General features: G+C 43.3%; 1 protein-coding gene across 3 annotated transcripts; it reads right to left on the bottom strand.

Moving 5' to 3' along the window:
• Positions 1-55: 55 nt before the first annotated feature.
• Positions 56-25,059, bottom strand: LOC115205169 (TBC1 domain family member 2A). 3 transcript variants are annotated; one of them, XM_029770874.1, is made up of 16 exons: positions 25,023-25,059; positions 22,281-22,887; positions 21,415-21,565; positions 10,948-11,074; positions 10,349-10,482; positions 9,577-9,839; positions 9,167-9,436; positions 8,784-8,909; positions 8,493-8,603; positions 7,882-8,039; positions 7,318-7,630; positions 4,722-4,909; positions 2,562-2,682; positions 2,071-2,256; positions 1,789-1,910; positions 56-895 (listed from the first exon to the last, which is right to left on the bottom strand). In XM_029770874.1, exons 2-16 carry the CDS (start codon positions 22,881-22,883, stop codon positions 697-699), a joined length of 3,072 nt encoding a protein of 1,023 aa, XP_029626734.1. In that variant the 5' UTR covers positions 22,884-22,887; positions 25,023-25,059; the 3' UTR covers positions 56-696. The 3 variants fall into 3 exon arrangements, with proteins under 3 accessions (XP_029626734.1, XP_029626732.1, XP_029626731.1); XM_029770872.1 differs by lacking the exon at positions 25,023-25,059 and adding an exon at positions 24,382-24,678; XM_029770871.1 differs by lacking the exon at positions 25,023-25,059 and adding an exon at positions 23,699-24,087.
• Between the last annotated feature and the right edge of the window lie 32 nt (positions 25,060-25,091).

The raw sequence follows: 25,091 nt of genomic DNA, 5'->3' as shown, positions 1-25,091 counted from the left end.
TGGCGGTGTGTTTTGATTTTATACAGGTGTGGCTGAAATAGTTGGATCCACATACTTTTGGGCACGTAGGGCAGTTACATACAATTGAAAATATTACATTTCATAACACTTGTGTAGCTACAAAGTTCACATGGCATATTTAAAAGAGTAACTCATGACAAAATATGCAATTGAAATGTATAAAACTCTACATGACCATAGTTTGAAATACCTACTGTAGTAAATGTGTAAATTGTCTTTGGCATTAATTCCTTTTGGCAGTGCATATACAGTAAATAATACTAATTCAATGATTCAGTGAGAATATGGTTGGTCAGGTTTAGCGTTCTTGACCATAACTGACATTATTTACCTTAAAGGCACAAAACAAATGTATCCTGGGTCAAATCTGTACCAGCTGGGCCACTAACAAGATGGCCCTCCCGTAGTCTACAACAGCATTTCCCAAAGTCGGTCCTGGGGGCCCCAAAGGATGCACGTTTTGGTTTTTGCCTGAGCACTGCACAGCTGATTTCAAATAACCAACTCGTCATCAAGCTTGGATTATTTGAATCAGCTGTGTAGTGCTAGTGCAAAACGGGGCCCCAGGACTGAGTTTGAGAAACGCTGTTCTACAAGATGGCATTTCAAACTCGTTGCCTAGTAAATCCACAGGATTCATCGCCATCCCTCTCTGTCCAGTGTGCCTAATGGTCACTACAGCTCCTCATCGTCCTCGCTGACCAGTATAGTGTCCAAGTCCTTGCGCTGTGCGCTCTCTGTGACAAACTCCCTCTGCTGGGCCTCCAGCTCTCTGAGCTCCCCCTGCAGGCGCTCCAGATGCAGCGCACGCCGGTTCCTCAACAGCTTCATGGGGAAAGGGTTCATGTCACTGAAGGCAATGTTGGTCAGCTTCCTATTGGAGGGAGCAGGGTACGACGAGCCCAATATTACTCAACCTGCTTATTTCCATACAGTAGAATTGAAGTCTATATGCTGCATGGCTAAATAAAAAATATTAAGCTGTATTGAGCTAACCCTAGATCTCTCATTAACATTTTTGTCATTTAACAGAGTCACTTACAGGAGCAATAGCGCCATCTCTGTGTGTGGTTGTACATGCATGCATTGGTCGGACAGGAGTTTCTGATAGTGATGCCGAGTAAGTCATCCTGGCTATGTCTACACAGGCAGCCCAATTCTGATATTTTATCCACTAATCACATCTGATCTTTTCACATCAAAAGACCAATTAATGAAAAATGAATCAATTGGGCTGGCTTTGTAAACACAGCCCTGCTATCTCATCTGCTCTTTGTTTGGAGATAAGAGAGACTATGGTGAATACTGCCCTCGATGCACTCCTGGCTGTATAGCCTCTTGTTATCTCCCAAGTGTTGAGCCCATAGCTCTGCCGTCACTGCTGCTATCTGAATTATATATGGTGATGTCTGTCTTGGCCTACGGCAAAAATAGCTCCTCCATCTGCTCTGCCATTAACATACCAACTAAATAGGGCACCAGAAAAAGAATGGTCTAGGAAGGACAAACAATATAGATAATACAACTGAACGGGTAACAAATGACAAGCTAAATATGATTTGGTGGAATGGTTCAAAATCCACGTAGGGGTGTATCAGGTGTGTTAGTGCTGGGCTGTAACTAAAAAATGCTCACCAGTCCTCCAGGAGTTTAAGACCTCTGCTATAGTGGTTCCTGTCCCACTAGAGAAAGACTGACCTAATAGTGCTATATTTTCATAACACGGCCTCCATATTTTGACCTTAGATGATTTTTGTGGCCCCTCACCTGCCGTCAGAGATGGTCTTGGCGAAGAAGCGCAGGTATTGGTAGATCTCCACGCTGTCATGGATCTTCAAGATGTCCTCCTCTTTGTACTTGAACAGAGCCAGGGCATACCGAAATATCACCTGCACAAAAAACATGCACACGTTTACATTAGAAGTGGCTTATTTACTACTACTAATAATTTTATACCAGGTCAGTCATCGAGGCCCAAATTTGAATGCCCCTGGGCTAGGGGCTGTATATGTTTCCAGCCCAGGCTCGAGTCTCTCTGAGGTGGGGTACCTTGGTACCCTCATAGAGGAAGGCGTCCCACACTCGCAGGAGGATATCGCTGGGCAGGCTCTCTACGAACACCACGAGGAACCAGTTGAAAGTGATGAGGGACACGTCCACGCTATGCTCCTCAAAGTGAGCCGCCAGCCGGGGTATCTTCTCAGCCATGAAGTCCTTTAGCACACACTGGTCTGCCTGCAACACACACACACCATGTCCCACTGGGTCACATCAGCAGATGGCGTTAACCGATATTGACATGATGTGACAAATCTTGAATTCATTACGTCGTTCATTAAACTGTATGCACTCTTTCAGTTTCAGTTCCATGTTTTGGAACAGGTGCAGAACTAAAATGAACTAAATCATTAACTTCCCATAATGTTGCACAATCTTTACTACAGTGGAGAACTTACAGAACTGTAGATCTCGATACCATTTATGTTACGCATCTATGCCGTTGTTTGAAAACATATATATCCTTCGAGCCGAATCATTACCTGCGAGGATATGAGCGTTTTGGTGTAGTAGTCCTGGGGCATGATGGCCTCCACCACAGCTACTAGACACCAGAAGGCATCCTCCTCACTCTCCAGCACCAGGAGAGCTATGGCTGCCAGCCTGAAGGGAGAAGGAGTGGCCAACGTCACAGTTGTCCTTTGTCATTCATTTGACATTTTAGTCATTTAGCAGAGGCTCTTTTCCAGAGCACACATTTTCATACTTTTTTTCCCTTACTGGTTCTCCGTGGGAATCGAACTCAGAACCAAGCACCATGCTCAACCAACTGAGCCACACAGCACCCCATATTCTGTAGAGATTGTTTTGAAGTCTGAAAGCTTGTATGGTTCCTTTTACAGTGAGGGAAAAAAGTATTTGATCCCCTGCTGATTTTGTACGTTTGCCCACTTACAAAGAAATGATGGGCCTATAATTTTAATGGTAGGTTTATTTGAACAGTGAGAGACAGAACAAAAAAATCCAGAAAAACACATGTCAAAAATGTTATAAATTGATTTGCATTTTAATGAGGGAAAAAAGTATTTGACCGCTCTGTAAAACATGACTTAGTACTTGGTGGCAAAACCCTTGTTGGCAATCACAGAGGTCAGATGTTTCTTGTAGTTGGCCACCAGGTTTGCACACATCTCAGGAGTGATTTTGTCCCACTCCTCTTTGCAGATCTTCTCCAAGTCATTAAGGTTTCGAGGCTGACGTTTGGCAACTCGAACCTTCAGCTCCCTCCACAGATTTTCTATGGGATTAAGATCTGGAGACTGGCTAGGCCACTCCAGGACCTTAATGTGCTTCTTCTTGAGCCACTCCTTTGTTGACTTGGCCATGTGTTTTGGGTCATTGTCATGCTGGAATACCCATCCACGACCCATTTTCAATGCCCTGGCTGAGGAAAGGAGGTTCTCACCCAGGATTTGACGGTACATGGCCCCGTCCATCGTCCCTTTGATGCGGTGAAGTTGTCCTGTCCCCTTAGCAGAAAAACACCCCCAAAGCATAAAGTTTCCACCTCCATGTTTGACGGTGGGGATGGTATTCTTGGGGTCATAGGCAGCATTCCTCCTCCTCCAAACATGGCGAGTTGAGTTGATGCCAAAGAGCTCCATTTTGGTCTTATCTGACCACAACACTCACCAGTTGTCCTCTGAATCATTCAGATGTTCATTGGCAAACTTCAGACCGGCATGTATATGTGCTTTCTTGAGCAGGGGGACCTTGCGGGCGCTGCAGGATTTCAGTCCTTCACGGCGTAGTGTGTTACCAATTGTTTTCTTGGTGACTATGGTCCCAGCTGCCTTGATCATTGACAAGATCCTCCCGTGTAGTTCTGGGCTGATTCCTTACCGTTCTCATGATCATTGCCACTCCACGAGGTGAGATCTTGCATGGAGCCCCAGGCCGAGGGAGATTGACAGTTCTTTTGTGTTTCTTCCATTTGCGAATAATCGCACCAACTGTTGTCACCTTCTCACCAAGCTGCTTGGCGATGGTCTTGTAGCCCATTCCAGCCTTGTGTAGGTCTACAATCTTGTCCCTGACATCCTTGGAGAGCTCTTTGGTCTTGGCCATGGTGGAGAGTTTGGAATCTGATTGATTGATTGCTTCTGTGGACAGGTGTCTTTTGTACAGGTAACAAGCTGAGATTAGGAGCACTCCCTTTGCGTGTGCTCCTAATCTCAGCTCGTTACCTGCATAAAAGACACCTGGGAGCCAGAAATCTTTCTGATTGAGAGGGGGTCAAATACTTATTTCCCTCATTAAAATGCAAATCAATTTATAACATTTTTGACATGCGTTTTTCAGGATTTTTTGTTTGTTATTCTGTCTCTCACTGTTCAAATAAACCTACCATTAAAATTATAGACTGATCATTTCTTTGTCAGTGGGCAAACGTACAAAATCAGCAGGGGATCAAATACTTTTTTCCCCTCACTGTATCTATAGCTTGCTCTGAGTAGCCAGATAGAAGAAAATGCATGTTTTAGACAAGACAATATATTTTCATAAAAATATAATTGTCTTCATCAGGCAGTTTTGGAGTCGGCACAATGTATCAGTTTACAACTTTGTCCATTAGGTGGCAGTATTTCTTTTTTTATATTTCATTCAGCACACTGCTGACTAATATAGGTAGTCTTGTGCACCTGTTGAGGCCCTGGCAGTAGCCGATGGTGGGGTTTTGCCAGGAGAAGGCCAGCAGGATTCGTTGGAGCTGCTGCAGGGCGGGGCTGGAGGGTGAGGAGAAGTGCTGATTGGTGGTGAGAGTGCGGTACAGGTCCAACTGGATCTGTCTGGAGGCCTGGTGGGGCGATGTAAGGCTCTTCTGGCACAGCTACAAACAACAATAACGGACGGATTTCATGTAGGTGGATAGAAAGATCGACAGACAGATATACAGTGCATTCTAAAAGTATTCAGACCCGTCAACTTTTTTCACATTTTGTTACGTTACAGCCTTATTCTAAAAGGATTTTTTTTTTAAATCCTCAATCTACACACAATACCCCATAATAACAAAGCAAAAACAGGTTTTTAGAATGTTTGCAAATGTATAATTGTTTTTATAACATTTACATAAAGTATTCAGACCCTTTACTCAGTAATTTGTTGAAGCACCTTTGGAAGCGATTACAGAGTATAGAGTCTTCTTGGGTATCACGATACAAGCTTGGCACACCTGTATTTGGGGAGTTTCTCACATTCTTCTCTGCAGATCCTCTCAAGCTCTGTCAGGTTGGATGGGGAGCATCGCTGCACAGCTATTTTCAGGTCTCTCCAGAGATGTTCCATCGGGTTCAAGTCTGGACTCTGGCTGGGCCACTCAAGGGCATTCAGAGACTTGTCACGAAGCCACTCCTGCGTTGTCCTGGCTGTGTGCTTAGAGTCGTTGTCATGTTGGAAGGTGAACCTTCACCCCAGTCTGAGGTCCTGAGTGCTTTGGAGCAGGTTTTCATTTCATTTTGGCAAATTCTAAGTGGGCTGTCATGTGCCTTTTACTGAGGAGTGACTTCCATCTGGCCACTCTACCATAAAGGCCTGATTGGTGGAGTGCTGCAGAGATAGGTGTCCTTCTGGAAGGTTCTCCCATCTCCACAGAGGAACTCTGGAGCTCTGTCAGAGTGACCATCGAGTTCTTTGTCACCCCCCTGACCATGGCCCTTTCCCCCGGGTTTGCTCAGTTTGGCCGGGCGGCCAGCTCTAGGAAGAGTCTTGTTGGTTCCAAACTTCTTCCATTTAAGAATGATGGAGGCTCTTGGGGACCTTCAATGCTGCAGAAATGTTTTGGTACCCTTCCCCAGATCTGTGTCTCAACACAATCCTGTCTCGGAGCTCTATGGACAATTCCTTCGACCTCATGGCTTGGTTTTTGTTGTGTGTTACCTTATATAGACAGGTGTGTGCCTTTCCAAATCATGTCCAATCAATAGAATTTACCACAGGTGGACACCAATCAAGTTGTAGAAACATCTCAAGGATGATTAATGGAAACAGGATGCAGGACCTAAGCTCAATTTCGAGTCTCATAGCAAAGGGTCTGAATACTTGTGTAAGATATTAGTTTTTTTATTTGTAAAAATGTCTAAAAACCTGTTTTCGCTTTTCATTATGCAGTATTGTGTTGAGATTGATGAGGACTTTTTATTTATTCAATTTTAGAATAAGTCTGTAATGTAACGAAATGTGGAAAAAGGGAAGGGGTCTGAAATACTTTCCGAATGCACTGTAGATACTGTATATTAAGACATACACTACTGTTCAAAGGTTTAGGGTCATTTAGAAATGTAATTATTTTTTTAAGTAAAAAAAATGTGTCCATTAAAAGAACATCAAATTGATCAGAAATACAGTGTAGATAGACATTGTTAGTGTTGTAAATGACTATTGTAGTTGGAAACGGCTGATTTTTTATGGAATATCTACATAGGTGTACAGAGGCCCATTATCAGCAACCATCGCTCCTGTGTTCCAATGGCACGTTGCGTTAGCTAATCCAAGTTTAGCATTTTAAAAGGCTAATTGATCATTAGAAAACCCCTTTGCAATTGATGTGCTTGTCCTCTTGCTCAGTTGTGCACCGGGGCCTCCCACTCCTCATTCTATTCTGGTTAGAGCCCGTTTGCGCTGTTCTGTGAAGGGAGTAGTACACAGCGTTTTTCGAGATCTTCAGTTTCTTGGCAATTTCTCGCATGGAATAGCCTTCATTTCTCAGAACAAGAATAGACTGATGAGTTTCAGAAGAAAGTTCTTTGTTTCTGGCCATTTTGAGCCTGTAATCAAACCCACAAATACTGATGCTCCAGATACTCAACTAGTCTAAAGAAGGCCAGTTTTACTGCTTATTTAATCAGAACAGATTTCAGCTGTGCTAACATAATTGCAAAAGGGTTTTCTAATGATCAATTAGCCTTTAAAATTATAAACTTGGATTAGCTAACACAACGTGCCATTGGAACACAGGAGTGATGGTTGCTGATAATGGGCCTCTGTACGCCTATGTAGATATTACATTAAAAAAAATCTGCCGTTTCCAGCTACAATAGTCATTTACAACATTAACAATGTCTACACTGTATTTCTGATCAATTTGATGTTATTTTAATGGCCAAAAAATGTGCTTTTCTTTCAAAAATAAGGACATTTCTAAGTGACCCCAAACTGTTGAATGGTAGTGTACAGTAGATTGAGAAATTGAGAGCTACATTGTAAGGAAGTGAACTCGCTTAATCCAATACCACCCACCTGCTGGTAGCGATCCGGGTGGCGCTCCCATAGCGCGCGTGTGCGCACCCTCACCACCCAGCGCCACACCCGCGGGCGGTACTCGCACGGCACGCCGCCCCGCAGAAGGCTTTTGAGCTCTGAAGAGGGGCAGAGGTTGTCGGCCGGGCGGCCCCCCAGGTACTGAGCCCAGCGGCCCAGCAGGAGCCTGTCCCCGGGCTCCTGCCTCAGCTGGCTGTGGGAGCGGATCTCCAGGGCCTGGATCTTGGCCAGCAGTTTTATGTCCTCCACCTCATAGTCTGGGATGATCTTGAAGCCGTACTCATCGTGCTCCCTGAGGGACAGCCAAAAGAAAAAGATCAATGGTTTTGATGATATAAAAATGTTCGCTCATTGTCTGACTGTATTGTTGATTTAATGTATTGTTTATAACATGTTCCTCTCTTATGTCTCATTGTTAATTATCACAGGACATGACAGCTGAAAGCAGCATGGTGAACAACGATCCAGTCCTGTCATCTGTCAGTGTAGTGAAGCAGAGGAGACAAAGAAGGAAGCCATTTTAGACTATTGAGCCCCTGTTACCTGACAGGGTTGAGTTTGAGCACGTCGTTCAGGTCTCCCTGTAGTTTCCTCACAGCTTCTCGCTGGCCCGGTTCTAGAGCCTTGTTCTCCTGCAGCTTCCCCAGTACGCCCAGGTAACGACTCTCTATCTGACAGTTACGAGCCTCCAGGTATGCACACTGCAACACAAAATAAGCACCCCCTAATCAAGACTAAGGTCCCAATTCAATCAACTGTAGGGGCCAAGAGTGGTTAACACTAACTGCAATCCACTCTAACCCTCTTCCTCTTTTCATTTTTCTTTATTTTTACTATTTTCTACATTGTAGAATAATAGTGAAATAACACAGTAACCAAAAAGTGTTAAACAAATCCAAATATATTTTATTTTTGAGATTCTTCAAAGTAGCCACCCTTTGCCTTGATGACAGCTTTGCACACTCTTGGCAAATATATGGTTCCTACATGATTCCATTTGTGTTAATTCATAGTTTTGATGTCTTCACTATTATTCTACAATGTAGAAAATAGTGCAAATAAAGAAAAACCCTTGAATGAGTAGGTGTGTCCAAACTTTTGACTGGTACTGTATTTGCCACTGAATAGCCCACATAGTGACTAGGCAGACCCACCTTCACCATAATGCTTTTCTCCTGCTCGGAACTGTTGCGCCATAGCTTGGTCAACTGGTAGATCTCAGAGTTCAGGAACTTGTTCTGGATCTTGTAGGCCTCAATGTCATCCTGTGAGAAATATGAATAGAGAGCTAGGAAGGACAGGGTACGGGGTATTTAAAGAAGCAAAGAAAAATGCTTCAGATTTGGACTACCAACATAATCTACTTCAAAAGACTCTATGGTTCTGGTCTGCGTCTTGAGGCCGGACTTCCCTCTGATGGTTGACCGATCAAACCACAAACCAACCTTGAGGTTCTCTGTGTCCTCATTCAACTGGCGGAAGGTCTGGGCCTCCAGGCCGTTGGTGGTGGACACTGTGCGTGTAGGGTCGGCCATGCAGGCTGACACCTTCTCTAACAGCTTCAGGATCACCTGGAATGATACCAAGAGACAATGATATCGGAAATCTCTAGATTAGATCAGGAAGTATAGAGCTACACTGGGAACAAAATAGAATATACCCTCGAATCCCAAATCAACCCCTAGATCTACCCCTACTTTGCTTTCTGATTGGTTACTTGGAATGTCACCGTAATGCTTAAAACCACCTATCCAATCCTTTCAGGATAATGATGATGACATGCCTATTCTAATCCTTCCCAAGCTGACCCTTCCTGTCTGAGCCTCACTTCCTGTTTTGCGTGGTTCTTCTTCCTCATCAGTGTCACGTTCTCCTGCAGCTCGGCCACGTGGGCGTCCCTCTGGGCTAGGCTCGTTCTCAGGTCTTCCGCCTCGGCCTTCAGCTCCTCCAAGCGACCTCGTAGGTCAGCGGCGTGACGCTCGTAGTGCCTCAGCAGCTCCAGGCGCTCCTGCTCGCCCTCAGCTGCCAGGAACTCTGTGCACGTCCGCTTCTCCAGCTGAGCCACCTCCAGGGCCTTGTGTAGGAGCCACACCAGCTCCTATATGGGGGAAGGGGAGAAATAAGAGGATAGGATGCAGGAGCAGGGTGGGAATACAAATGCAATTTAATGGAGCTGCTACTGATATCAGGAGACACTGCTTACTAGTGTGATTGACGAACTTTGGTCTTAGCTCTAACCTTCTGGGCCTTGATGTCCTCATCCAGTATGTGCTTCTCGTGCTGGAGGCAGGTCGTCCTGTCTGCGCTTTCTGAAGGAGCTTCCCGGAGCACAGCAGGCATGGTGGCACAGCTTCCCCTCGTCTTCTTCCTGCTCCTCGGGGACGGAGACGGCAATGGGAACGACCTGCCCTCTGCAGGGGAGAGCTGGTCCCTGGGGTCCACCAACAGCAGCAGGGGTGTAGGGGTCAGGGGGTCAACGGGAGTCCTAGGGCCTATACACTCTTGGGAAAAAAGGTGCCATCTTGAACCTAAAAGTGTCCTTCGGCGGTCCCCATGGGAGGACCCTTTGAAGAACCCTTTTTGGTTCTAGGTAGAACCCTTTTGGGTTCCATGTAGAACCCTTTCCACATAGAGTTCGACATGGAACCAAAAAGGGTTTTACCTGGAACCAAAAAGGGTTCTCCTTTGGGGACAGTCGAAAAACCCTTTTGGAACCCTTTTTTCTGAGTGTAAGCGGGCATGGAGGTTAGTTGGCCATGGTTCTGTGGTTATTATGGACTGTGACAAATCACTAATGTGTCAAGGAAAATGTATTTTAGTTTAGACAAGAAAAAATGACAATGTTACTAGAGAAATGACAGCATTATACTGTACATAGTTATCAGACAATGAGAACATCTGATCCTTCTGATTTCAATCAACTGCCAACAGAGGGCAGAAGTATGCCACCAGTGTAAACACCAGTGTATTGGAGAACATCTCCAGAAGCTGCGGTGTGTGTGAGACGTACCAAGCCTGTTCTGGGCTGTCTGGGAGGGGATCTTTGAGGGGTTCAGTGGGTTCCAGGGAGGAGGCACCTCCAAATGGAACACACTCCGACTCCGCTCCAGGGACCGCTTGGAAAACAGACTGTGCAATGAGTTCCTGTAGGAGCAACACACACACACACACACACAAATGTAACCATGCACACCAACACACACGCACGCACGCACAGCAGTATCATTAACAGGCAATCAATCTGGCCCACACGTTTGAACAAAACAACTATACCAGCTGCCCTGAAAGTGAAAACCCACTACTAGAACAATCCCTTGATGATCAATCAATTAGCGGTTAAGGTACAGGCAAAAAAATTACTTTCATCTCAAAGTCACTTTCGCGACTAAGTAAATCTTGACATGTTAGCAGATTGGCAGACAATAAACACCTGTAGTCACAAAGCCACAAACAGTTGTAATGACTACAATCAACAAAGTCGATGAATATCAAGTCCAACGTCGACTACTTCAACGTGTCGCATGCCGTACGTTGTACAGAACCAGTCATGTGCCTCAATCACAAATGAATGGGATAAGATGGGGACTTCTAAAACGATGAGGCACTTACTGAATCTCTATCAGAGGGTGCTTGATGGAGAAGTTGCTTAGGGGGTTCCATTGTGGCGGCGCGGGAAGATTGGCGGCCTCCTCACCTAAGAGGCCTGGCGGGGTCTTCACCTTGGGCAGGAAGTAATCTACATTACAGGAAGTAACAGCAAAGAACAACGTCAGTGGATCACGCCCTCTGGAGCCAGGGAACACAAAGGACACAGCTACTCATGTAACAAGCAGGAAACTTCCGGCTAAAGACAATGAGAGTGATATCATGAGTTGAAATACAGAGGATAAAGATTATGACTGGGCACCAGACTTGTGTTAACTTGTTCTTCAGGTGAAGTTGTTTGCTCTTGCTGTACTGCTATGAACTGAAGATTATCAATAGATTATCCAACCCATTGAAACGTCAAGAGATTCATATATTTTTGTGTGAACGGAACAAATTCCGGACTACATTTGGGCAGCCAGGTTGTGCGCTCTGGATGAAACTAGTCAAAATATACTGTTTTGTTCCTCCAGAAGCTCTGTGAAATATTTTGGGCCTGTCAGGACAAGCATGAAATACCTCACAATTCACAAACCAGTTGGTAGGAAAGGTTGTGTCTATACCAGGAGCAAACTCAGTTATGTTGTTCATAGTCATAACAGGGTAGTAACAATAACATAACTTTCACGTTGTTCATTCATGCTTATTCCAGACATCTATGACTTGAACACTTTATTATTTTAGGTAATCTTATGTCTCTTTTAAATTCAAGCTATTTGCACTTCAAAATAACAAGGATATACAGTACCAGTCAAAAGTTTGGACACACCTACTCATTCAAGGGTTTTTCTTTATTTTTACTATTTTCTACATTGTTTCTTTGCAGCAATTCGACTATGAAGGCCTGATTCACGCAGTCTCCTCTGAACAGTTGATGTTGAGATGTGTCTGTTACTTGAACTCTGTGAAGCATTTATTTGGGCTGCAATCTGAGGTGCAGTTAACTCTAATGAACTTATCCTCTGCAGCAGAGGTAACTCTGGGTCTTCCTTTCCTGTAGCGGTCCTCGTGAGAGCCAGTTTCATCACAGCGCTTGTTGGTTTTTGCGGCAGCACTTGAAGAAACTTGAAAAGTTCTTGAAATTTTCCCGATTACTTCAAGACATGAAGGTCAGTCAATGATGGACTGTTGTTTCTCTTTGCTTATTTGAGCTGTTCTTGCCATAATATGGACTTGGTCTTTTACCAAATAGGGCTATCTTCTGTATACCACCCATACCTTGTCACAACACAACTGATTGGCTCAAACCCATTCATTCCACAAATGAACTTTTAACAAGGCACACCTGATAATTGAAATGCATGACTACCTCATGAAGCTGGTTGAGATAATGCCAAGAGTGTGCAAAGTGGTCATCAAGGCAAAGGGTGGCTACTTTGAAGAATCTCAAATATATTTTGATTTGTTGAACACTTTTTTGGTTACTACATGATTCCATATGTGTTATTTCACAGTTTTGATGTCTTCACTATTATTCTACAATGTAGAAAATAGTCAAAATAAAGGAAAACCCTTGAATGAGTAGGAGTGTCCAAACTTTTGACTGGTACTGTATGTTGATTTATTGGACCAGAATAGCCTGTGTGTAGTGTAGCTATGCTGTGCTGTAACCATGGTTATATTTAGTCTGTGGGCCCTGCAGCCACCTGCTCCTAGCGCAGCAGGGTGACAGACTTGCACTTCCTCTCTCTCTCTGGGAAATGCAGAACCACTTCCTGCAGCTGTCAGAGGGGCTGTAGCCTAAACATGAATTACCCAGACTCCCCAGGGGTGAAAGAGCAGGGCACGCTGGAATCACCTGGGACACGTTCAGTAGGCAAACTTCGTGAAACTCTCAGAAATATGTCTCTGAATAAGATAGAAATGTCTTGAATAGAGCTAACATTCCTTATTCAGAGAGACATATTTCTATCTGCTTCATTCTACAACTTTTACCCTGATTAGATTTCGTTTACCACTTCATATTCTACAGTTGAAATACTATTGTAAAATTGGTGGTGCTTATTTAATTGACTAGCTAAGAAAGTGTGGCGTAGCAACGGAGTAATTCCATTGGGTAATACAGTACTGCTACCAAGTCATATCTAATACCAAGTGGATAAAATCCAACTGAGTTTATCTTCACATTCAGATTGAATGATGGTACATTAACTTCTCCATTCCTGTAAAATCACTAATGGTAGATAAGTGGCATCAAGTCTCCAGAGATGAAAGCGGAAAAGCATCCAGCGTGAGCATTATAGCTTTGCGATCCAGTCAAGCCAAGCACGGCCAGGAAATGTCTTCAATTTGCAGACGGAAAAAAATCGAAGCACATCTTATCAGCGTTGCTTCCTGTCCCAAACCCCACCCCAGCAATCTCAACCTTGGCCAGGTCACCCATGGGGCATGAACTATCCTTCAACACCGGAATGTTGAATCATTTATTTTTCAATGATGAAAGCCTGTGTAGGTGAAAATAACCTTCAATCTTTTTTATGAAAATGCCATGACCCTAAAAGGCCTTTAAATAGTAAATCTACATTTTGGGCCCAAAAAGGGAAGCCGAACCTTAATTTGTTGATCATGTACCTTTTAAGACATTCTATTGTTTAGACAGCAAATACCAGTGTGTCAGTTATTATCTGTTTCGAAGTTGAAACATGAATGTTGGCTATGAATGAACATTCTTCTCAAAACTATTGCAACAGATAAAAGCAATCTGCCAGGGCCAGCCATTGTGTACAGTCACCTCCAAAATTATTGGCACCCTGGATAAAGATGAGCAAAATATACTTGATCAAATAAATAATACAAATACTGAGCTATACGGTATGCAAAAAAGATAAAAAGGTTTTAGTTTATAGTAGTACAATTCCTCAGAGAAAAACATTGTTTAACAAGCAATACAAAAAAAAAATCTCCAAATGATGTGTCAAAATTGTTGCCACCCCTGTTTTCATTACTTTGTGCACCTTCCACTTGCGAGGAAAATGGCAGCTAGCCTTTTTCCATAATGTTTTATGAGATTGGAGAACACATTGGGAGGGATCTTTGATCATTCCTCCATACAGAATCCTTCCAGATCCTTGATATCCTTCATCTGTGTTTATGGACTGCCCTCTTCAATTCAAACCACGGCTTTTTAATGGGGTTCGAGTCCGGAGACTGAGATAGGCATTGCAAAATGTTGATTTTGCAATCAATTAACAATTCATTTGTGGATTTTGATGTGTTTGGGGTCATTGTCTTGCTGGAAGATCCACTTGCAACCAAGTTTCAGCCTCCTGGCAGGGGAAACTAGGTTTTACTGGCACTTGGTAGTTCATGACTGCGTTGACCCTAACATTGGCCCCAGGAACAGTGGAAACAGCCCCATAACAGAAAACCCCCCACCATATTTTACAGTTGGTACTGTATGAGGTTATTTTCTACATATGCATCCTTCTTTTGAGGCCAAACCCACCACTGGTGTGAGTAGCCAAAGAGCTCTATTTTAGTCTCATCTGACCATAGCACCCGGTTTCAATCCAAGTTCCAATGCCGTTTAGCAGGCGTTTACATTTGTTGGTTTCTTCTCATATTTTGCGGATGTTATCGCAAGTGCAGCGAAATGCTTATCTTTCTAGCTCCAACGGTGCTGTAATACTTAACAATACACACAACCCCCCACCCAAATCGAATTAAGAAATATCAGAATGAGCAATGTCAGAATATATATACTGTATATAATGGTGTGTATAGACAGCATATGAATAGAAAAGGTGTACAGCAGTAGTTATATAGCATGAGCCTTGAATAGAATACACTATATTAATTGGGTAAAATAGTATGTAAACATTATTAAAGTGACCAGTGTTCAATGACTATGTACAGTAGTCTCTAAGGTGCAGGGTAGAGTACCGGGTGGTAGCCGGCTACAGTGGTGACTAAGGTTCGGGGCATGTTACTGGAAGACGGCCAGCTAGTGGTGACTATTTAACAGTCTGATGGCCTGGAGATAGAATCTGTTTCTCAGTCTCTCAGTCCCAGATTTGATGCACCTCTACTGGTTCCTTCGTATATATTGGGGGGTGGGGGGGGACTCCAGTCCTCAAAGGCCTGATTGGTGTCACATTTTTTCTCCATCCCTAGCAAAACACAGCTGATTAATGAAATTGCATTCTAAACGGAAGATCATGATTAGGTGATTGTTGGAGTCCGGTGTGTTACCTGGGGCTGGGGCAAAACTGACATCAATCACGCCCTCGAGGACTGGAATTTCCCACCGCTGGATGGTAGCGGGGTGAACAGGCCGTGGCTCAGGTGGTTGAGGTCCTTGATGATCTTCTTGGCCTTCCTGTGACACCGAGTGCTGTAGATGTTCTGGAGGGCAGGCAGTGTGCCCTCGGTGAGGTGTTGGGTTGACCGCACCACCCTCTGGAGAGCCCTGCGGTTGCGGACGGTGAAATTGCCGTACCAGGCGGTGATACAATCCGACAGGATGCTCTCAATGGTACATCTGCAGACGTTTGTGAGGGTCTTAGGGATCAAATTTCTTCAGCCTCCTGAGGTTGAAGAGGCACTGTTGCGCCTTCCTCACCATATTGTCTGTGTGAATGTACTATTTCAGGTTGTCATTGATGTGCACACCGAGGAACTTGAAGCTTGTCATCCTCTCCACTGCGACCCCGTTGATGTGGATGGGGGCTTGCTCATTCTGCTGTCTCCCGAAGTCCACGATCAGCTCTTTCCTTTTGTTGACTTCGAGGGAGAGGTTATTTTCCTGGCTCCACTCCGCCAGGGCCCTCACCTCCTCCCTGTAGGCTGTCTCGTCGTTGTTGGTAATCAGGCCCACCACTGTTGTGTCGTTTAGTTGGAGACCTGCGTGGCCACACAGTCATGGATGAACAGGGAGTACAGGAGGGGGCTGAGTACGCACCCTTGTGGGGCCCCCGTGTTGAGGATCAGTGTGGCGGAGGTGTTGTTGCCTACCTTTACCACCTGGGGGTCAGCCCACCTGGGGGCCTTGAGCTTAGTGATGAGCTTGGAGGGCACTATGGTGTTAAAGGCTGAGCTGTAGTCGATGAACAGCGTTCTTACATAGGTATTCCTCTTGTCCAGATGGGATAAGGCAGTGTGATGGCAATTGCAGGTGAGTGCTACGGGGCAATTGTCATTTAGTTCAGTTACCTCCCTTTCCTGAGTACAGGAACAATGGTGGACATCTTGAATCAAGTGGGGACAAGGGAGAGACTGAATATGTCTATTGCATAGAGGTGGCATCTAACTGTAGATTTGGAGACTTGGTGACCTCAAGTTCTGTAATTCTCCAAATGTGGCCGTTGGACTTTTCTTTGACTCCGGAACCATCTTCCTCACTGCGCGTAGGGACAAGATACACATGCATCCTCTATCAGGCAACTTTACCACTGTTCAGGTGGTTTTCAACTTTTTCATTGTTGCCCTGTAAGTGGTATAAGTCAGAAGTTTACATAAACTGAGTTGAAATGTATTTAGCTAAAGTGTTTCACAATTCCTGACATTTAATCCTTGTAAAAATTCCCTGTCTTAGGTCAGTTAGGATCACCACTTTATTTTAAGAATGTGAAATGTCAGAATAATAGTTGAAAGAATGATTTATTTCAGCTTTTATTTCTTACATCACATTCCCAGTAGGTCAGAAGTTTACAAAACACTCAATTAGTATTTGGTGGCATTGCCTTTAAATTGTTTAACTTGGGTCAAATGTTTTGGATAGCCTTCCACAAGCTTCCCACAATAAGTTGGGTGAATTTTGGCCCATTCCTCCTCACAGAGGTGGTGTAACTGAGTCAGGTTTGCAGGCCTCCTTGCTCACACATGCTTTTTCAGTTCTGCCCACAATGTTCTATAGGATTGAGGTCAGGGCTTTGTGATGGCCATTCCAATACATTGACATTGTTGTCCTTAAGCCATTTTGCCACAACTTTGGAAGTATGCTTGGGGTCATTGTTCATTTGGAAGACCCATTTGTGACCAAGCTTTAACTTCCTGACTGATGTCTTGAGATGTTGCTTCAATATGTTCACATCATTTTCTTTCCTCATGATGCCATCTATTTTGTGAAGTGCACCAGTCCCTCCTGCAGCAAAGCACACCCACAACATGATGCTGCCACCCCCGTGCTTCACGGTTGGGATGGTGTTCTTCGCTTGCAAGCCTCCCCCTTTTTCCTCCAAACATAACGATGATCATTTTGGCCAAACAGTTCTATTTTTGTTTCATCAGACCAGAGGACATTTCTCCAAAAAGTACGATCTTTGTCCCTATGTGCAGTTGCAAACCGTAGTCTGGCTTTTTTATGGCGTTTTGGAGCAGAGGCCTCTTCCTTGCTGAGCAGCCTTTCAGGTTATATCGATATAGGACTCGTTTTACTGTGGATATAGACACGTTTGTACCTGTTTCCTCCAGCATCTTCACAGGGTCCTTTGCTGTTGTTCTAGGATTGATTTGCACTTTTCGCACCAAAGTACTTTAATCTCTAGGAGACAGAACGCGTCTCCTTCCTGAGCGGTATGACGGCTGCTTGGTCCCATGGTGTTTATACTTGCGTACTATTGTTTGTACAGATGAACGTGGTACCTTCAGGCGTTTGGAAATTGCTCCCAAGGATGAACCAGACTTGTGGAGGACTACAATTTATTTTCTGAGGTCTTGGCTGATTTCTTTTGATTTTCCTATGATGTCAAGCAAAGAGACACTGAGTTTGAAGGTAGGCCTTCAAATACATCCACAGGTACACCTCCAATTGACTTAGGCTAATTGGCATAATTTATCAGAAGCTTCTAAAGCCATGACATCATTTTCTGGAATTTTCCAAGCTGTTTAAAGGCACAGTCAACTTAGTGTATATCAACTTCTGACCCACTGGAATTGTGATACAGTGAATTATAAGTGAAATAATCTGTCTGTAAACAATTGTTGGAAAAATTACTTGTGTCATGCACAAAGTAGATGTCCTAACCGACTTGCCAAAACTATAGTTTGTTTACAAGGAATTTGTGGAGTGGTTGAAAAACTAGTTTTAATGACACCAACATAAGTGTATGTAAACTTCCAACTTCAACTGTATTTGTTTTTTTCATGAGTTTTTCTGTACCCATTGCCCGATTTATGAAAATCAACAACCATTTGTCTGTTTTTATTTGTGAGTTCTTTGCCTTTCCCTATGGTGATGGATGACAAAGGGATTTTACATGGGTGTTACCTCATCTTTATACCCCAGCGAAACAGGAAGCCATTGAAGGCCACAATACAATTCCTTAAACTGAGATTAATTTTTAAAAAGTAGAATGTTAAATGTTTCATTTTGTTTTATTTATAAGAATCTTTAGGGGTGCCAATAATTTTGACTTTCATCTTTTATATTTTTTGTATTAATGGTATATAGATATTTCCATGACATAGACTGATCAGGTGAAAGCATGATCCCTTATTGATGTCACTTGTTAAATCCACTTCAAATCAATGTAGATGAAGGGGAGGAGACAGGTTAAAGAAGGGTTTTTAAGCCTTGTGACAATTGAGACATGGATTGTGTGTGTGCCATTCAGAGGGTGAATGGGAAAGACAAAAGATTTAAGTGCCTTTGAATGGGGTATGGTAGTAGGTGCCAGTGTCAAGAACTGCAACGCTGCTGGGTTTTTCCACGCTCTACAGTTTCCCGTGTATATCAAGAATGGTCCACCACCCAAAGGACATCCAGCCAGTTTGACACAACTGTGGGAAGCATTGGCGCCAACATGGGCCAGCATTCCTGTGGAATGCTTCCAACACCTTGTAGAGTCCATGCCCCAATGAATTGAGGCTGTTCTGAGGGCAAAAGGGGTGCAACTCAATATTAGGAAGGTGTTCCTAATAATTTGTACACTCACTGTATATTGAGCGTACAATATAGCAGGGATCATCAACTAGATTCAGCTGTGGGACGATATTTTCTTGAGCAGATGATCGTGGGGCCGGAACATAATTACAAATAATTTGTAGACTGCATGAAGCCTAAACCGATATAATATTTAACTAAAACGTAACCATTTCAAACCTTGCTTACATTTATGTACGATCGCGTGTCTGACAGACTTTCTATTATCTTTATCAAGGGTGACAATCATTTTGGAAGTGACTGTATATTATTTATATATAAATGCCTGATGTTATTATTGTGGAAATACTGTATCTTACATGACGGAAACTAGTAGCAAGGAGAGCTTCCTTATTATTTTGAAAAACAGGTCTCTATTCAAAAAGACTTTAAAAAGGACAAATAGGCCAGTTGTTTCCCAGCGCCAGACATCAGCTGACTGGACTGTCGGAGGAGCATGGAACAAGTCTGTTGATCCTCCAGAAAGTTAAAACACTGGAAGGGCCTGTTCAGAAAGCTGCAACGTTACAGCATGTTCAGATAGAAATGAATTGTGTAGAACAGATATGACGGTCTGATATTGAAAAACAAAAGGGAGTCATGTCAACGCTTCTCATAGTATTTCTATCTGGAAAGTTCGGAGTGCTTCAGTTACCTGAATACACATCACTGCTTCCTTAGTAACCTTAGAGTATAACAATGACGAGTAACAATATTTGTTGCATTGTGCAAACAAGAATAATGTAACATTAAAGTTTCAATTTTGTATGTACACTAGTTGGTTTTTGACAGAATGCTTGTATGAAAGTCTATTCGAGAGTTAAAGATGAATGAGTTACCCAATGTTCTGTTCATGTGTCTGACTGGCTTGCTACACTTGACGTGCACAGTGGATTTGCTCAATCACTGAGAGGAATTGGGTAAAGGTATTTCGGGAAAGCTAGGGGTCAGTGAATAGGGAAATCCCTAGTGCCTAACCAACCAGGGAAATTACGATTAATGAAGTTACTACATAGCCAAGGGATGAGTGTGGTAAATATGAACACCACACTGCAATTTATTTATGTCTGTTTTCACCTCATTGATTTACAGTAAAACTATTGACTGTAGTATACTCAGGTTTGTTGTTTTATATTTAAGCATTAAGGCCCGGGGGAGTATATGGCCAACATACCACGGCTAAAGGCTGTTCTTATGTACAACGCAACGCGGAGTGCCTGGACACAGCCATATACCAAAAACCCCGAGGTGCCTTATTGCTATTATAAACTGGTTACCAACGTAATTAGAGCAGTAAAAATAAATGTTTTGTCATACCCATGGTATACGGACTGATATACCAGGGCTTTCAGCCAATCAGCATTCAGGGCTTGAACCACCCAGTTTATAATGTCTGATATTGTGGTGCTTGGTTGCAATTTTGAGTTCAATTCAACTAACTGTATTTATCCCCTCATTAACAATGAAGAGGGTTTTTCTACCTCTGCAACCTGCCGTAAGACATTGTAGTCACACATTGTCATAGGGTGTTTTCTGCAGCAGTGTTTGGAATCTTGCAGCCTACATGGAGATCACATTTAAAATAGCATGTATCAAGAGGGAGCGGCATAACTTGCGACATAATTGTTTTTGTCAGAATACTTGAATAAAAGTTCATTTGAGATACAAGACAAAGTATTCCTATTAAAGTATTTGATGTATTTATTTATTTAACTAGGCCAGTCAGTTAAGAATCAATTCTTATTTACAATGATGGCCTACACCGGCCAAACTCTAACGACGCTGGGCCAATTGTGCGCCGCCCTACGGTACTCCCAATCATGGCCGGTTGTGATACAGCCTGGAATCGAACCGGGGTCTGTAGTGACGCCACTAGCACAGTGCTTTAGACCGCTGCGCCACTCAGGAGACCCAACTTTAGTATGACATCAACAACAAACAGAAAATGTTATCAGCTATCAAAGCAGAACTTCATCAAACTGGTTACAACATTTTCATAAATGAAACCAGTCATTGTTGATGGTACTGCAGTGGATAGCATCCATTTTACAGACTCCTGGCCAATTCTGCTATTTTGTGTGTGTTTTTACGCAGAACTTATTTTTATTTGGATTATCTTTAACTCCTGTATTGTTGGAAAAGGACCCATATGTAAGCATTTCACTGTTAGTCTATACCTGTTGTTTCCGAAGCATGTGACAAATAAAATGCGTCAACTCAAAAAAAAAATCCCACTGAGGAACAGATATTGAAACTATGCAAAGTATATTGTTCCTATTTTAGAAGTGTGGCACTGATTACGTGTCTGATGGCTTTTAACGTTCAGTGCCATGATGTGCCATTCTTAAACCTGCCTGAATTATTACATTTCTCTTTCATATTTTTTTGGTTCCCTAAATCATTAACCATGCATGGAATATGATGGCATTTGATTTGAACAGCTGGTATTCTTAGCCTGGTTGCCAGATCTGTTTCTACACGAACAACCTTCCCTGTCGTTCAATGTCAGGCCGAACATAATCTTGATCAGTGTCTGGGGCCACTTCATCCTACTCCCGGTCTTACTGTACCTGTGCCGTTGGTGGGTAGTTCCCCCTGTCCCTCTGGTCTCTTGTGGTCAGTGCAGTGGCTTGTGGATTCTCCTGTCAGCTGGTCTCGGTGCTGCCATCTCTTCAGCTGCAGCTGCTGTAGCCAGTACATCATGGCCTCCTGGTTAGCTGCCTGAAACAGACAGAAGAGATATTGTTAGCCTACTGTACATACAAGCGTGTGCCATGAGTCAGAATCTCTGTAATGCATGACTTCTGAAATGTTTTGAGTTCTTTTTAAGTCAGAATGTTCCTTTGTGGACCAAGATAAAGTATTCCAACGCCAATGTGGGAATATGAGTGTATTTGTCTTCCTGTATATCAAACATGGACACTATAAACAATAATACAACAGTCTTCTACTTTAAGGAGAAACAGTATAAGAGATGCCTCCATTTTGGATTAGTAAGCATTCCCATTCAGCTCTCATGATTCAGCTCTTTGACAAAAAGGAACTGTTGTTTCCTTATTGAGATGAATACTGTAGATTGACACTACACAGCTGTGTGACCCAAATAGCTGGGTTAACATGGGACAGGTATTCAAATACAAGAGCACCACTGTTTTGCTGCCTCATTTTTTTATCCTCTTAGTGGTCTTACTCATCCCGCCCCCAAAAACAATGACCTTTCAGAAATCTTGATGACATTCACATTCAGAACAACGTCCTACACTTCAAACCCTGGTGATATAGTGAAAATGTGAGGGTCCCAAATGTGATTGCCCTCTAATCAGGGACTCTCTAGCCAACCAATGACATTATTCATTAATGAATTAACTATTCATTCAAGAAAACCAGCAGAACTGTCAACATCACAGTTCAGATTTAAATACTCGATAAACCTTACCTTGAGGACAAAGGTGCGTTCGGGGGTCTGGATGTGAAAGGTGCCCTGCTCTCGTTGGAGGGGGTATCCGAGCGTGGCGCTGCACAGCTGGATCCTCCCCAGAGAGGTCACATCCAGCGCCGTCCTGTAGTAAAACAACTGGCTCTTCTTCACCTCGTACGTGAACCAGCGCGACTTCCATGTCTTCAGGGGACCTCCTTGTTTAAGGAGGTACCCACAGAGTTTACTGTTAGACAGGCTTTCCGTGGGTTGTTGCTGGGCTTGGTCGTCCGTGGTGGTGGTGGCGGACTGAGTAAGGAATGCTTGGCTCTGGCTGTTGTCTGTGGTAGCGGTCTTAGCCAGGACCTCTTCGGTCTGGTGGTCTTGACCCGGCTGGCCCATGCTGTTTGTGTGTGTAGCGGTCTTAGCCAGGACCTCTTCAGTCTGGTGGTCTTGACCCGGCTGGCCCATGCTGTTTGTGTGTGTAGCGGTCTCTTCAGTGCTCCCAGTCCCCAGTGTTGAGATACAATCATCATCATCCGCTGGGCTTACCGCCTCTGCTTGCAGAGGAAGTGAGTGAGACGAGGCAGCGATGGGATTTCCTTCTGGGCCCTCTCCCTCCATCACGCTGAAAGAAGAAGAAGGAGAAGAAAAAAGAGAAGAAAAACAAAGCAAACAATGACTTGGTAGCCTACAGAGAGGTCAGGATGCTATATTTAACAAATTGGACACTTGACATAGGAAGTGAGGGCTTCACGATGGGATCAGCATGAACACATGTTAAAGGTCCTATGCAACTGTTTTTTATCTCAATAACCACTCATGTGTATTAAATTATTTAATAGACCAATAAGAAAGAGTTCCAAACCTCTCTGCCAATAACAGTTAGTTTTCAGTTTTCCCCTGCCCACTCAGACCACTCCCAGGCAGTCCTGGCAAAATTCTTGCTTGAGAAATTTCTCTTTGCTAAGAATCTATTCGTATTTATTTTTGACCATTTTAATTTATAACAATCACAGTAAGGAACTTAATTGTTCCCCAGAAATGATTTGATATTGAGATAAAAACAGCTACATTGGACCTTCAAGCTTTTAACTGGGAATTGATTTAATACACACTTCAAAAGATTCACACACACTTGATATGACCACATTTTACACTCCATTGATGTCATATAGGGAACGTGCAAATACAGGTGCTTTCAAGACAACTGCTGGAAATAACCAAGGTCAAATCATGACCTTGGTGGTCTTCTGGTCATTAAGTCAGAGCTCTAGAAAGATGCCCGAGTTTCTGGCATGGAATTCCGAGTTGGATGACAATTCAAAAACATTTTTCCCAGTCAGAATTTATTTCAGATTTCCAAGTTGTCTTGAACGCACCGATGTCGGAAGTCAAAGATTTCCGAGTTCCCAGTTGTTTTGAACGCGGCATACAACCTTCCTACGGGGAAAAATGCACGCGAATGCCCCTCCACTTGTAATTATGCCTAGCGGTTCGATCACACTGACAGCGTCATTGCACAAAATGGTACGCAGCATCATCTGAATATGTGTGCAACAAAAGTTTAACATTCGCCTTCTGCTACCATTTCTGTAAAAGCCATCTAAGCATACAATTCGATGCATACGCTCAATCGAACGTATGCACCACACAGAACGCCCTGCAACTGCCTCTGCAACGCAATGGGAATGAATGTACTTCAGGTGTAGCAAAGCGCAATGACGCTGTAGGTGTGATTGACCGTAGGTGTGATCGAAGCGTTATCCATTCTATTGACCAGATACTCTAGTGGCCACACGAACAATGAAAGTAAACGTCTTAAAAAATGGAAGATAGTTGGAGGCAAGATCAGGTGGGACTAATCTAGCCAATGAGAGGGAAGATACGGGTGTGAACAACAGGTACAATGGTTTCAACTAGTTACAACAGCCAAGTCCAAATTGGCTATAGCACCAACATTATAGCGCCAACAAAAATTGGCTTTTTTTTGGTCTTAATTTAAGGTTAGCCATAGAGCCCCACAGTGGGGGTGTCATAATACCCATAAAACCTAGCAGTCAAACAGGGAAATTGTTTTTAGAAACACTTAAAATAATGGCTGTGTTTCGTGTAGGCTTACCCTGCGTGATGTTTTCATAACCATGTAAATCTTTCTCGAACAAGGAGACTTTTAGTAATATAATCAACTATTTGCTCTCAGATTCGAAAATCCCAATCAGCGTCAACATAGACATCATGCAAAACTACAAATCCCTGCAAACTCCTGCACATCATCTCTGGCTGACACCTTTGCTGGCAGGTAGTGTCCATTTAAAACTTGCACAAGACAGTTCACGGAATAGCCACATTAGAAGCTAATTATCGTTTTCAGGCGAATATACTGATAAAAGCCACATGTTACTAGACAGATTTACACGGTTATCAAAACGTCACACCAGGACAAGCCTACAAGAAACACAGCCCGTATTTTAAGTGTTTCTAAAATCCCCTATGGGAAAAATGAATGCTGTAAAAACAATTGGAACAATTTCCCAGTTTGACCGCTAGGTTTTCTAGGTATTATGACTCACTATACGTTTATCAGTGTAGTTAAGATTAGGTTTAAAATCTCATTTTAATAAGAAGATAAATTGTAGAAATAAGCGGGGGTTTTTTTCTCTCAAAGTTGCCGGGATGTCACGTGTCCTACTTCTATCAATACACTTGTAACAACCTAATCATTACGGAACTTAAATAGTGCAAGAGGCGTCACTGCAGTACCTGGTTCGAATCCAGACTGCATCACATCCGGCCGTGATTGGGAGTCCCATAGAGCGGCGCACAATTGGC

Source organism: Salmo trutta, chromosome 13 (assembly GCF_901001165.1).
Source record: "Salmo trutta chromosome 13, fSalTru1.1, whole genome shotgun sequence".
In the NCBI taxonomy this organism is placed as follows: Eukaryota; Metazoa; Chordata; class Actinopteri; order Salmoniformes; family Salmonidae; genus Salmo; species Salmo trutta.
This window is presented reverse-complemented; position numbering and strand designations above follow the sequence as displayed.